This window comes from Hordeum vulgare, chromosome 5H (assembly GCF_904849725.1).
Source record: "Hordeum vulgare subsp. vulgare chromosome 5H, MorexV3_pseudomolecules_assembly, whole genome shotgun sequence".
In the NCBI taxonomy this organism is placed as follows: domain Eukaryota; kingdom Viridiplantae; phylum Streptophyta; class Magnoliopsida; order Poales; family Poaceae; genus Hordeum; species Hordeum vulgare.
The window spans coordinates 573,785,582-573,799,465 of NC_058522.1; the positions used below are offsets into that span (position 1 = coordinate 573,785,582).

Here is a 13,884-nt window from a genome sequence, read left to right on the forward strand (position 1 = left end):
GCACGCCACACTGCCATCTGTGTGCCGTGCCGCATTGTTGGCTAGTTGTATGAAGGCACATGGTAGCCAGGCTGCTATTCCAGCAATGATGGACTGCGCTGCCGGTGCTATCAGCTTCATTTCCGGAGATGGCTCGCTCTTTATGAACTCGATCGGTCCACTGAAGGTTGCTGCGTCCATGATTCCTAGGAAGAACTGCATCACAGAAAATGAGAATTTTCTATCGCCTCAGCAAAAAGATACATCTACCAAGAGTCCAAGATGTAATATCAAACGAAATCTCATTACATAGTTTATGACTTCCAAGCATTAAACAAGAAAGGGGGCGAGCAAGTTAAAGAAGCAGCCAAATCCTCATTGATCATGCCTCATCATGAGAAATTCTGACGAAATCTCAGTCTCATGGTCAAGAATCAACGATCCTTTTCTCCTCTTCTGCACTTGTATCAAGAAACAAAAAAGCAAATATAATCCTTTTAGCTCAAGACGTCAACTATAATCCTTTTAGTATATTCCTGGAAAAATCTTGAATATATTTGATAGAGATAACAATTCATTTTCATTCTGTAGCACCACTCAAATCGAGGAGTTAACAAGGGCCATCATTCGAATGCTTCCAATCTTCATCAGCTGATTGCTCATCTACATGCCCTTCACGCTGCTAATGACATTGACGATACAAGTCGACGGCACCATGGACAAAGGAATAGGCGCGATCCAGATACCTTTCGCTTATCTCATTGCAATCCCAACAGCATTTCACATGCTTATGCAACCATGCTACAAGCGGATATTGATGCCACTGCTAAAAAGATTCACAGGCCACACACACGGAATCAGCGTATCGGTGCTGGCTCGGCGTGCGGGTTAGTAGCAGCATTAGTGGAAATAAGAAGGCTGACAGTCACAGAACAGCATGGGCTAACATCGAGAGGAGCAGGTGACCCGATGTACAGCTAGTGAACAATGCGTCACGGCACAGAGATGGCAGTGTGGTGCCTAAGCGTTAGGCGTCACATTTTAGTGTGGCGTCTAACTATCAGGCGCCACACAAAAGGGTCAGCTGAACAAAAAAAATTTCAAATACAGTTCAGTTTGTGAATTTTTTACGCCCTAAGGTCAAATTTGTCGATTTTGCCCCGGCCGGCACAGCTATCTGCCATTGTGATCCAAAAATAGGTTTCTTGGCTTATTTTTTGATTGATTGTTGATGAAGCAGCCAAAATTTTTTGAACCGGCAGCGGAGGCACAACCCAGCAGAGGAGCTTGTGTTACATTTATATGTGCACGGGCACATAAATGTTGCATTCACCAAATGTTATATTTATATCCTGAACATTCCGGGGGTTTGCGGTTCATGCACATATCACTATATCTTGCCCAATTTCACTAACAAATCGTCATTGCAGGGCGGAGAGTTTTAATAGTTTGCAAACAAGAATGCTGGGACGCTCCTTCCATACAAGGTAGAACGAACAAAGTGAAAAATTCAAGTTATGGGAGATTAACTTTGCGGATAAAAACAATCTTTCGCAACAAGGTGTACACAGATGGCAGAAATTTCAGCCGAGCCTCGCTTCCCGGTGTATAACCTGAAAATGAGCAATTTATTCAAACAACGTTAGCTCACTGTTAAAACATTGGCCCCAAACTCTTGCTGCCTTTCATAATCTATTTTACCTCTTCAGCAAATTTAATCAAGATCGTTGTCCTGGGCCTCTGTTGGCCTTCAATTGGCACAAAATGTGCCGTCACCACCGCAGGAAAGCCAGCGTTGTCCAATACGCCCTATAAGAAATTCAAAAACGTGTTCAGGCACCAATTGTTCATCCAACAAGACATGTTTTGACTTGGATATTTGAGCTGGAGCTCCCACCCTTACAATCCCTGCAACAAAAGCTCCACAGTTGAATGCTCCCATGTCTTTCGGCACGGAAATGAACCTGATCAAACATAATGGAACCCATGGTTTTAGACTTGCAGAGGAAGGGAAAATATAGGAGTTAAAAAGAAAGTTCGTCAAACCGGTTAACAAGAAGCTCCTTCTCACTAATCATGTATTCATCCTCATGTTCTGTCCCTTTCTCAAGCGAGTCAGCCACCTGGAAACAATAAGAAAGCATCTTCGGGGATAAGCATCAAATAAGCAAACTCAGTCCAGTGATGAGAACATAACCAGGCCCCTATTCACTCTCAACCCATACTATAAATGAATGCGTCAATTTCTTCTTTAACACAACAACAGAAAGTAGTTTAAATATGAGTATCATAAATCTTCTTGTATGGGGGTTTGAGGACCAGCCTAAGTATGTATTACTTCCGTCCTGGTTTATTGGTCCTCTTTGTATTTTGTGCCAAACTTTAACCTTAGATTTAACTAACAAAATGTTAATGGCATGTGACAAAAAATAATATTATTAGAAACTATGTTCAATACGAATCCAACGATATAATTTTTGGTGACATGCACTAACATTTTGTTAGTTAAATCTATGGTCAAAATTTAGCACAAAATACGAAGGTGACCAATAAACCAGGACAGAGGTAGTATAACAAAAGAGCAATGGTAAGCTGGTCAAGTCACCTGGGATGCGGGGCATAGAAGGGAATGGGGATTATATATTTCTAGTTTATTCTTCTCATAGACGATCAATACGGGGTATATGCTAACGCTATCCAAATGAGTGCATCATTTAAAAACACAGAATATTAGGCCATACTACTACAAAGAGTGGGAATTAGGAGAACACTACTCGAAAGAGTCTTCTTTGCTGAATAATAACATTCCAAATGGCACCAAAATGTTGAAACATCATTCATGTTAAATTTCCATCCAAGCTCTTCTTTAGTGCTCATGCTTGTGAGAGAAATTATTGAAAATGATAATACTGTCTTTTTGACTTCCATGCTATTACAACATCCTGACTTATTTCATTTTTCAAATCACAAGTCAGAATTCAGAAAGACAGAAATCAAATTACATTGTTGAGGTGTTCTTGGTTAGGTAGTCTGGCAGAAATATCAAACACCAAGGCAGCTAGGTATAGACCATTTTATCAGTCATGATACTTGTTGAAGTGTATATGTGGATTGCCTAGCCCTTCCCATCAGTTCGGACTTTAGGTTGCGTTGGCTAGTGCATGAAGCTTAACAATACTCAGGCAATCAGACCACTAACAAATAAGCTCAGCCAGCAATCTTTTGACAGGACATGAGGACAACAAAGAAAGTGCACAGTGAATGGAAAAACTAAAAAGGTAAGTGCAACCTTTACAAAAACGCCTACAGTTATGATAATGACTCCAACTATTGTGGGACAGAATAGGAATAAAAGAAGATTGATATGCAGAATAGATTACCTTTCCAAACAGTACTTTCCATACCGTGCTGTGAATGAATGATAAAATGCCCAGCAGTCGAGTCTCTCGTCTATTCCCCTGGATTGATTATTATCATTACTAACATGACTATCTCAACAGAATAAAAAATTACAGAAAGCATTAAGTATGTATACAATAAGTCAATAAAGGAGGTTAATGATGTAAACTTGGAGAACACATGGAACCCTGAGAGAAATGATAGCCTATGATTAATTGAATATCATATTTATGGGGTCCACAAAAAATGATGAGGTCACACTAAGTTGTTATTATTCAATCAGTTCAAAAATTCATCTAACATTACGGTTAGATTTTTTATCCAAATTACAAATTCTTCTGATAACTCTATCCAGATGGATCATTATCTGCATTTTAGATGTGCTACAGATATTGTGCTATGATTTCCTCTTTAAAGGAAGACAAGTGATACAAGCAGCAAGTTATTATCCAAAAGAAGTTATGCAAGTAAAAGGCCATGACTATGGCATGCCATTCACAAGTCACAACAAAGAAGCGAGGAAGTATATGAAGCAATAGACAAGTACTCTACTACAAAGCCATATTCTGGACCAAGAAAATCATGGAATAAGATGACTATGCATCAAACCTTCTCCCTGTGACATAGGAGTTCAAGAACTCTTGCACCAACAGCATAACCAGCGTCCTCCAGCCTGTGTACAAATCATAAAAGAAGAGAAACAGATGTTACGATAAGCATCAATAAATATTAACCATGAAAATCGAGCAATGTATTTCTAGTGAGAATCATTATCAAACGTCCTTGCATGAATTAACACAATAACATTACCGTCTCCATTCTCCAATGAGAAGTAACGAGATAGTATCTTATATGGTAAAATGACAAATACAATTCACAACAAGTAGATACATTGAAACATTAGAGCTGCAGAAATTGGACCAACCAGATGTCAGTCACATTATATGGCATATCAGAGAAACATCTCAACATATGAAAAAGTAACTGTGAACCTTTACATTATCTGAAATTCTGTATGATTTAAGACACTAGCATACAGTAAGTGGCAACACATAGCACCTGGAAACTTATGTGACCTGTATATCCAAGAGTACCATGTACTAACTAAAAAGGTTGTACCACCCACTACCAGGTACCAACCAAGTATTTTTCTACCATGAACTAGAACACAGGTTCATCAGTCTCAGAGAACTGAAACTGCCTACCTTGTGTATAACTAGTTCATCAGTCTCACAGGTTCATCAGGCACAAAACGAATTGCCATAGGACAGTGAATAACTAGTTAGTATGGATAAAATTAACTAGACCACAGGTTTTCTTTTTTACCATGAACTAGAACATGCTCATCAACAGTATGAGCAGATGTGTGAATAAGAAACAGAGACTACCTCCTTTCCAGCTCAGCAATGTTGTCAACTTGAGTCTGGTTGTATTGAACTACCTCCGAGAACAAGAATGCAAACGCACTCAAACTGACCTATGAAATACAAAAAACATTTATTAAGCATGTACAAAAACAAAACAAGGAAGCAAAAATATTGTTTCGCCACAAGTTACAAACTATAAACAGAAAGACTGAATGTGCCACTGCATCTTACATTCAAATACTCACATTTAGCAAGTAACACTTCTCATACTGCAACCAGGGCAGAGGAGAAGCAATATATTTAGCTCTAAAAATATATCCAAGTATCACTAAGTGCATGGTAACTTTCACTTCAATATATTTATGCTGTTTATTTAACAACTCAACTAATGCAAGGAGTTGTTGTTTGTTATTGCATTTGGCCCTTTTCAAGAAATGGGTCCTCCTTAGTGCTTACAGGAAAGCAACTACAGTTTAGGTTCACACTCACTTGAATGTACTTCAGAGAAAAATGAGAAATCACTTGGGAGTATTTTCATGTAGTACTAATGTGATGACTTGGTATAAGAAACTTGTCTGCATGATACAAAAATATATTGGCACAAATACAAATGGCTCCTGTCAAAAGCTTCAATCAAACTTCAGGAAGGCAAATACCAATGAAAAGAATGAATGTCACTCCATTTTACAGTCAAACTCTTTCACATTCAGGAACTAAGCAAGTACACATTTTGCATTTTGCCATCAAGGTAGAATAAAGCAACATTTTAGCTCTACAAAAATTATCCAATTGAAAGTATCACTGAGGTGCACAGTAACTTCCACTTCAATACAGTTTGTTGATATGCATAATATCAACGTATTTCCTTCCATTCCTGAAAAACACATGAACTAGTGTGCTTGGGCAATAGTTTCAGAACGTCTCCAATGGAAGCTACTGTTAAGACATATATATTAGTTTCCTTTGTAGGACGTGTTATTTCCAATTTTCATTAGAGATTTTGTGTATATTTCCACATGTACTTGGTATATTTGTACTGGCCGTCCTTGGCCTCCAGGACATACAAGTTGCATATTTCCTCACAGCTACCACTACCAACATGGATTAGGTTTCAACTTTCAACTAGACTCGCATTCCAATTGCATACTACTGCATAACAAAAAATAAACAACACCCCCACAGTTACAGACCATAGTAAAAAACAGTCATGCTGCTCGATATAATTGTCCAGGATCTGAAACAACTTCCCGTCAAACTACTCGCCGAACCCGTGAACTTGCCTCAGTTACCTATACCTGACTCATGGTATCTGAAGGGATTTTGAGGTGGGCAACAAGCGTACCTCCTGTCTGCCACGACCGAGAGGCTTGTCGAGCACGTTTGCATACTGTTTCGCCTTCCCCACGCCGATCATCTTGTCTGGCCTCCTCTGGGTTCTCCCTTCCTCCGGGTTTCTTCAGATTTCTTGGGGTTTGTCGAAATACTTATGACCAAGCTGAGACCGTACAGGGGTTCCTGGGTTACCTCTTTCTATACTGCAAAGGTAGAAGTGAGGCAGGTCCTGAGACATGTAAACTGCACCATTGAATGATGCCCATTACTAGAGTTCAGTCCATGAACCAATTATGTGTTCAGCATACTGGAAAGGTGCTCTACAGTAATGGTAGGGAGCAAATTGCATAGAACAAATATAAGCAGTAATTGAAGGATAATGAAAACTGATATAAGAGGTAGGCAGTTTCTGAAATCATCTGGGGAGAACTGATATGCCATACACACAAACAGAACTATTGCTCTAGAGTCCGTAAGATGCCAAGACGAAATACTCCTAGTTCTTATTACACAATTTGCATGTTCTTGCGATGCTATTTAAGTACAGTTGTGTACATGCCTGTTCCCTAACATCTTCACTACAAGTCCTTCTTTCTTAGCATCTTAGACTATGGACCGATGGCAAAAGTGAAGAATTGTGATATTTTCGTTACAGTGATCTGTATGGGGCCACTGAAATTCATTGCACCTTCAGACATTCTTAGGTCAGGCCATGCGGTCCTAGCGTCTCAGAGGCTCTAAAGCCACAATTTGTTTGCGAGCATGGCATCACACAGCAGCAGCAGCAATGGCATACGGAGCATGATGAAAAGGGAAATACTACTCTAGCAAACAGCGGCGTCATTTCTGCTCGCACGGCAGAAGAACCAGAGATGGAAGCGGCAGTACCAGCGGACGCGGAGGAGCGCGGGCCGGGCAGATCGGGAGCCGGGGATGTCGAGGACTGTGGATCTGCACGCAGGGAGGGCGGGACGGGGGCGGCCGAGATTGACGTGTGGGGGAGCGGGCGGGGACGGAGCGGCCTGGATCCGGAACCGGCTTGGATGGAGACGGTGGGGGCGGGGAGAGGCACGGCGGGCTGGCGGGCGGGGCCGGCGGCGATCCGGCGGGAGGCGAGGTCGGGTGTGAGCGGGACGAGTAGTAAACCAGAGAGGTGAGAGGGAGAGGGGAGAGGAAAGGGAGAGGTGGGATTTTTGTGGTAATTTTTCTGAAATAGGGATCTTTTTTTTGGATAATTCTGAAATGGGGATCTACTCTACTCTCCAAACCTGGTCAATATACAGGCCTGGCAGGGTCCATGTTGGCCCTTTCATGGCTTAAGTTTGAAAACCATCTAGCATGCGACATATTCTCTTCGTTTCTAAATGCAAGTCTTTTTAAAAAGATCATTATGGATTACAATAAATGAATGTATATTTTAAAATATGTTTATATACATCTGTATGTAGTTTATAGTGAAATCTCTAAAAAAGACTACTCCCCTGTTCTTAGATAATTGTAGTTAAAAAAACTCATCCTGACTACAATTATTTAGAAACAAAAAAATATATTTAAAAATGGAGGCAGTAAAAGGATCTGCATGACCCGACACACGCTTGTGGGCTGGGCTTCGTTCATTTTCAGCCTTCTGAGCCATTTCAGCCATCCAGGCCTTTTAATTCAAGGTTTAAATGCAAAAAAATCCCTAAAAATGTCAAGCAGTATTAAAAAGGCTCCTAAAAACGGAAGTGCTCTTTAATCCCCGGCTCACATGCTCTATGATGAAAAGTAAAAACAAAAAAAATAGTAAATCTTTTCAATTTTTTGTGACAAGCATTGATGAATGTTTTAACTTCCTGCATTTTTTTCTAATGAAATGACATTCGTGGAGATCTGGACAAAAAACAAAATTGATGCTCCAAAATGCTTCCAACAATAGTCTTTTCGAAGCATCAGTTTGTTTGCCCAAACCTTCACATTCACCAAGGTTTATCACAAAAACGGAAAAATTTAAGTTTCTTAATTATTTTTTCTAATTTTATTGTACATAGCGAAGCGTGTGAGAGCTCGGGGTTCCAAAACCATGTGTCCCCCTAAAAAGGTCGAAACACCCCCAAACGGTGCTAAGAGGGCAGACTTGGTCGTGTGCCGAGTCTGAGCTGTTTCGGGACGGCTTGCGAATAAACAAGCCATGTCGTAGTCAGCCTCAAGGCTTGGCTTCGGGGATCAGCTGTGACGCCCTCGGCTTAATCGTACGCTAATCATACACGCAAATGCGTACGATCAAACCCAAGGACTCACGGGGAGATATCACAACACAACTCTAGACACAAATAAAATAACATCAGCTTCATATTACAAGCCAGGGGCCTCGAGGGCTAGAATACGAAAGCTCGATAAACACACGAGTCAGCGGAAGCAACAAATATCTGAGTACAGACATAAAACAACATGGGGGTGCCTTAGAGAAGGCTAGCACAAAAGATACAACGATCGAACGAGGCGAGGCCTCCTGCCTGGGAACCTCCTAACTACTCCTGATCATCAGCGGCCTCCATGTAGTAGTAGGCACCGTCGGGGTAGCAGTCGTCGGTGGCGGGGACCTCCATCTCCTGGGCTTCATCATCTGGTCGCAGCAAACGGATCAAGGGGACAAGGGGGGGAGCAAAGCAGCGGTGAGTACTCATCCAAAGTACTCGCAAGTCTTACATCAGAACTATTCTAATTATGCATCAGTATCAAAGAAGGGGGGTGTATATGTGGACTGACTGCAGCAATGCGAGAATAGAGAGAGAAGGCCTAGTCCTATCGAAGACTAGCATCTTCAGGGTCTTGCAGCAATAGACGGGAGTAGAACAGGGGTAACACATAAATAGTCATATTGTTGCAGCAATATAAAAGTGAGGTCACGCCTAAAGATCCTCCCTCGACTCCCTGCAAGGAAGCAATCCCGAGGCAAACTAATTCCAGTTAAGTAACAATTGTAGTTGTAAAAGATCGGGGCACAACTCCAAGTCGTCCTGTAACCGTGGACACGGCTATCCGAATAGTTAATTTTCATCCCTGCAGGGGTGCACCACATGTCCCGTCACGCTCGATAACACTCTGGCCGGACATACTTTTCTGGGTCCTGCCCGGCCTCGGAATATCGACACGTCGCAGCCCCACCTAAGACTAATCAGAGAGGCCAGCCCGCCGGTCTAAATCCTAAGCACAAAGGGTTCATGGGCCCAGTTCCCCTTCACGCTCCTGCACGTGGCGTGGGCGGCCGACGTCAGTCCTAGCATCCCTTAATCACAAGCGCGATGCATCTCGGGACCACTCGGGCGCGCGCCGCTACACTGCTGGCATCTGAAAAGCTTCGGCTGATACCGCGACGTCGAGTACCCATAATTCTTCCCGCGTAGCCGGTTAGTGCGAAAAGGTCTCCGACCAACCCAGATCAAATACCCAAATCCATTAGCATTTTAATTAGGCCAACAACACAGTCTCGCGGGAATCCACCCGTCTTACAACTAAACACCAATGATCCCAGAAACATGGTCGAGTAACTGTGTGGTCGTAACATCGGGGGGGAATCCGAGGTATCACCCTCGTTGGATCCCGAACGATGTACCCGTCAAGGTGGGCTTAGAGGAATCACCCTCGGGGGTCCCACACTCGCGGGGTTGCACGACAGAGACGTCATCGGGAATGGTGAAAGAGGAATCACCCTCGATAACCACGACCGACTAGCTATACTACAGCGATATCATCAGGAGTACTTAGCGAGGTGTCACCCTCGGTACCCGACAGTATCCCTGTAGCGTCGTACAACGAAGGGGGGTGAACGTGCTGTGTCGGGTCTGGCTCGTCGATCAGAGATCGAGATTTGAAAACAAGCGGGGCAACTGAACTACGGGGTCAGAGGGGATGACTGCTCCACCTATACTAAGCAGATTAAAGGTACAGGACTGAAAGTAGCAGTTCATCAAAAACAGGCTATGCATCAGATATAGGAGCTAACTACAACAGTAGCAAAATACTAATGCAAGCAGTAGGAAGAAAGACATAGGTGATATAGGAATGATCAAGGGGAGTTTGCTTGCCTTGCTGCTCTGCGGCAAAGGACTGATCGGCAGGGTCGTAGATGTACCCGGCAGCAGCGTCAGTCTCGGGGTCTACCGGTAAGAAGAGGGGGAAGAAACAATAAATAATAGCACCGGTGCAACACAAAGCATGACATGGAAATATGCAGGCTAGACATGAGCTAACACAGCAACATCCGTCATAGACGGGTCGGAAGAATATCTGACGATATTTTCCGGGTCTCGGGCTACTACCGGTTACACTGGAAACGATGGAAAAGTTCCATGTTTGCTCTGCTAGGGACGCGTGACAGACGAACGGGCCGTGTATCCGGGTTCGTCTCGCTTTGCTGATCAACTTTCATGTTGAAATTATTTTAATCTGACTTACGGATTATTTAATATTAATTTTCAAAGTTTTATTAATTATTTAGGAATTAAAAACAGATTTAAAAGATTTAGTAAAATCCTATTATGACATCATCGCGATGTCATGCTGACATCACATTTGACTGGTCAACTGACCAGCGGGTCCCGAACGTCATAGGCACAAGTTTTATTTAATTCAACGAGGGACCCACGTGTCATACTCTAATTATGTTAATTAATTATTTTAACTAATATATCTATTTATTTATTTATTTAAGAAAAACATTATTTTTAATTATCGCGTGGGGCCTCCCTGTCATTGACAGCGGTGCATTGGCCCCACCGGTAAGTGGCCTAAGGTTATTTCCTCATTTATTTTTATTAGATACCTATCCGTGCAAATACCGTATTCCTCTAAATATCCAAATACACAAATACATACATCACATCTCATACATACATACATACATACGCATCTAATACACCATTTATTCTTTTTCATTTTTCTTTTCTCTCAACACTCATCTCCCTCTGTTAACAGAGACAGAGAACAACTTTCTCTAACACCACCTGGAAGAACCTAAACTTTAATCCCTCCTAACGGAGTCTACCCTCGACGGATCGAGGCCCCGTTTGCCGGAACGGAACCGGGGCGGCGAGGAGATCGACACGGTGGGAGGAGCCCGAGGAGGGGCTCACCGACGGTGACGTGACGGCCCGGTGAAGCCGGAGTTCGCACGTAGATGACGGTGGAGACGGGTGTGCCGGCGAGGAGGAGCCGGTGAGGAGGCCCCCCCGGAGATGGAGCCGCCGACGGTGAGGGGCGGCCACCGTAGAGAGGGCCGCCGGAGAGGGACCTCCCGGAAGGGGCCGACCGCCGAGATGGGGGGGGGGCGAGGTGGCCGGCGCCCCTGCCGGCGGGGTGGAGGCCGAGAGGTGGGGGGGGCGCCGGGAGAGGATGGTCGGTGGAGGGAGGCGGCCGTGGGGAGAGGAGGCCGCCGGCGGGAGGAGAGGAGCCGTGGGGGGCGGCTCGCCGGCGTGGTGAGGGGGACCGAGGGGAGCCGCCGGTGGGAGGAGGAGTGGCCGCCGGGGGGGGCTGCCGGCGGGAGGAGTGGCCGCCGGCGGTGGAGGATCTAGGAGGGGAGGCGAGGTGGAGAGGAGGGGGGCGACGGGGTGTGGAGGGGCTCGGTCGTGGGAGGGAGATGGGGCGTGGGTCACGGGGGAGATGGGGTCCTCTCGTGGGCGTGGGGGGGAGAGGACCGAGCGTGGGGGGGAGCGTCGGTGGGTGGGGTGGGGCCCCCCCACGAGGGGGTGGCTGGCGGCGGCGTGACAGGGGGGGAGGGAGTAGCGAGGGGAGTGGGGGTCGCCAGGGGGGATTAGGGTTGCGGGAGGTGGCCGGCTGGGCCGGTGGGTGGCCCAGCTGGGCCGGGGAGGGAGTTGCTTTCTCTTTTTTTTTTAGATTTGTTTTTATTTTGTTTTACCTTTTCCCTTTTATCATTTCTTTCTTTCAGTTTTCTTTTCTTTCTTTTATTATTTAATTTACTATTTGAATTTTTCTTTTGAAACACTTTCTCTTATTATATTTTCTTTTACAAATTATTATACGTACTTTTAATCCTATCTTTCATATCCCTATTCTTTTAATATTCGTAATGAACTTATAAGGTACTTTTCTTTTGTTTCCAAACCTTTTAATCCGGACAGACGCGAATCAACGCGGGTCTGAGATGGGAATTCTATGACGTGGCATCGTTAGCGGTTGATCACTGTAGCTTAATTACAATAATCACTGTAGCAAAAGTCGAGGATGTCACAATTCTCCCCTACTAACAAGAATTCTCGTCCCGAGAATTAAGAGGTAGATGGAAAGAGCCCGGGGTATTCATCGCGAAGATGATCCTCGCGTTCCCAAGTGGCTTCATCTTCAGAGTGATTTGACCACTGCACCTTAAGGAACTTGGTGACCCAGCGACGAGTCTTACGTTCAGCTTGGTCGAGAATGCGGACCGGATGCTCTTTATAAGAGAGGTCTTGTTGTAGCTCAAGCATATCGTGATCCACTGCTCGAATAGGGTCCTTGAAGCAGCGACGGAGCTGAGAAACATGGAAGACATCGTGAACCTGAGAAAGGTTCGCCGGTAGTTCCAATTGATAAGCCACTCTTCCACGCCTTTCGAGAACAGTGAAAGGACCAATATAACGAGGAGCTAACTTGCCCTTGATTCCGAAACGGTGTGCACCTCTCATTGGTGTGACACGAAGATAAGCCTTTTCGCCAGGTTGATAGACCATATCTTGATGATGACGGTCATACTGACTCTTCTGACGAGACTGAGCAGCCTTCAGATTCTCATGAATAATGCGCACTTGATCTTCGGCATGTTGAATAATATCCGGACCGAAGAGTGATCGTTCCCCAGTTTCTGACCAATTCAGAGGAGTCCGACACCTTCGCCCATACAATACTTCGAAAGGGGCCATCTTCAGACTAGCTTGATAGCTATTGTTGTAAGAGAACTCGGCATACGGGAGAGATTCCTCCCATTTCTTACCGAAAGAAATGACACAAGCTCGAAGCATGTCCTCGAGAATTTGGTTGACTCGTTCAACTTGTCCCTGGGATTGAGGATGAAATGCCGTGCTGAAGGACAGATGAGTCCCCATAGCCTTCTGAAAACTTTCCCAGAATTTTGAAGTGAACAAGCTGCCACGGTCCGAACTGATTACCAACGGAATACCGTGAAGTGAAACAACTCTTGACATATAAAGATCTGCCAGTTGACTAGCATTAATCGTTTCTTTGACGGCTAGGAAATGTGCAACTTTGGACAGTCGATCAATGACGACAAGAATAGCATCATTACCTTTCTGAGATCTGGGAAAACCAGTGACGAAGTCCATTTCAACGTGATCCCATTTCCACTCGGGAATAGAGATAGGTTGCAGAGTTCCAGCAGGCTTTTGGTGTTCTGCTTTGATACGCCGGCATATATCACATTCTGCCACATAGCGTGCAATGTCTTGTTTCATATTGGGCCACCAGAATCTTTGCCGGATGTCTTGGTACATCTTGGTACTACCCGGGTGAATAGACAATGGTGTGTCATGAGCTTCTTCCATCACCTTCCCAGTCATCCTGAGATTTTCCTTCTTATTTGGAACGAATAGGCGACCCTTGAAATACAAGGCGCCACCTTCATCAACAGTGAAAAAGGAGGGTTTACCCTTCGCAATATAGCTCTTAATCCTGTCGACATCATCGTCAAAGTTTTGTATATTCTTTATGGAGCTCACAAGATCTGGTTCAACCACTAGGTTACTGAGGGAACCCTGATTAACAACACGAAGGTTCATCTTTTGATACTCTTCAGGAGGGGGAACAAGGTAACCCT

General features: G+C 44.3%; 1 protein-coding gene across 2 annotated transcripts; it reads right to left on the reverse strand.

The window, feature by feature from the left end:
- Nucleotides 1-1,286: 1,286 nt before the first annotated feature.
- LOC123394973 (trafficking protein particle complex subunit 5) lies at nt 1,287-7,213 on the reverse strand. Of its 2 annotated transcripts, none has more exons than XM_045089883.1 (9): nt 6,966-7,213; nt 6,088-6,280; nt 4,767-4,855; nt 3,988-4,051; nt 3,360-3,437; nt 2,026-2,102; nt 1,877-1,943; nt 1,681-1,788; nt 1,287-1,592 (listed from the first exon to the last, which is right to left on the reverse strand). In XM_045089883.1, exons 2-9 carry the CDS (start codon nt 6,157-6,159, stop codon nt 1,563-1,565), a joined length of 585 nt encoding a protein of 194 aa, XP_044945818.1. In that variant the 5' UTR covers nt 6,160-6,280; nt 6,966-7,213; the 3' UTR covers nt 1,287-1,562. The 2 variants fall into 2 exon arrangements, with proteins under 2 accessions (XP_044945818.1, XP_044945819.1); XM_045089884.1 differs by having other exon boundaries at nt 6,088-6,320.
- Nucleotides 7,214-13,884: the final 6,671 nt, after the last annotated feature.

Excerpts from the sequence above, each read along its gene's own strand:
- LOC123394973 (XM_045089883.1), bottom strand. The coding sequence starts at position 6,159 with ATGATCGGCGTGGGGAAGGCGAAACAGTATGCAAACGTGCTCGACAAG. Across the intron at positions 4,856-6,087 it reads TCGGTCGTGGCAGACAGGAG|GTCAGTTTGAGTGCGTTTGC; the intron begins GTACGCTTGTTG and ends TGTATTTCATAG. Across the intron at positions 1,944-2,025 it reads AAGGAGCTTCTTGTTAACCG|GTTCATTTCCGTGCCGAAAG; the intron begins GTTTGACGAACT and ends ATGTTTGATCAG.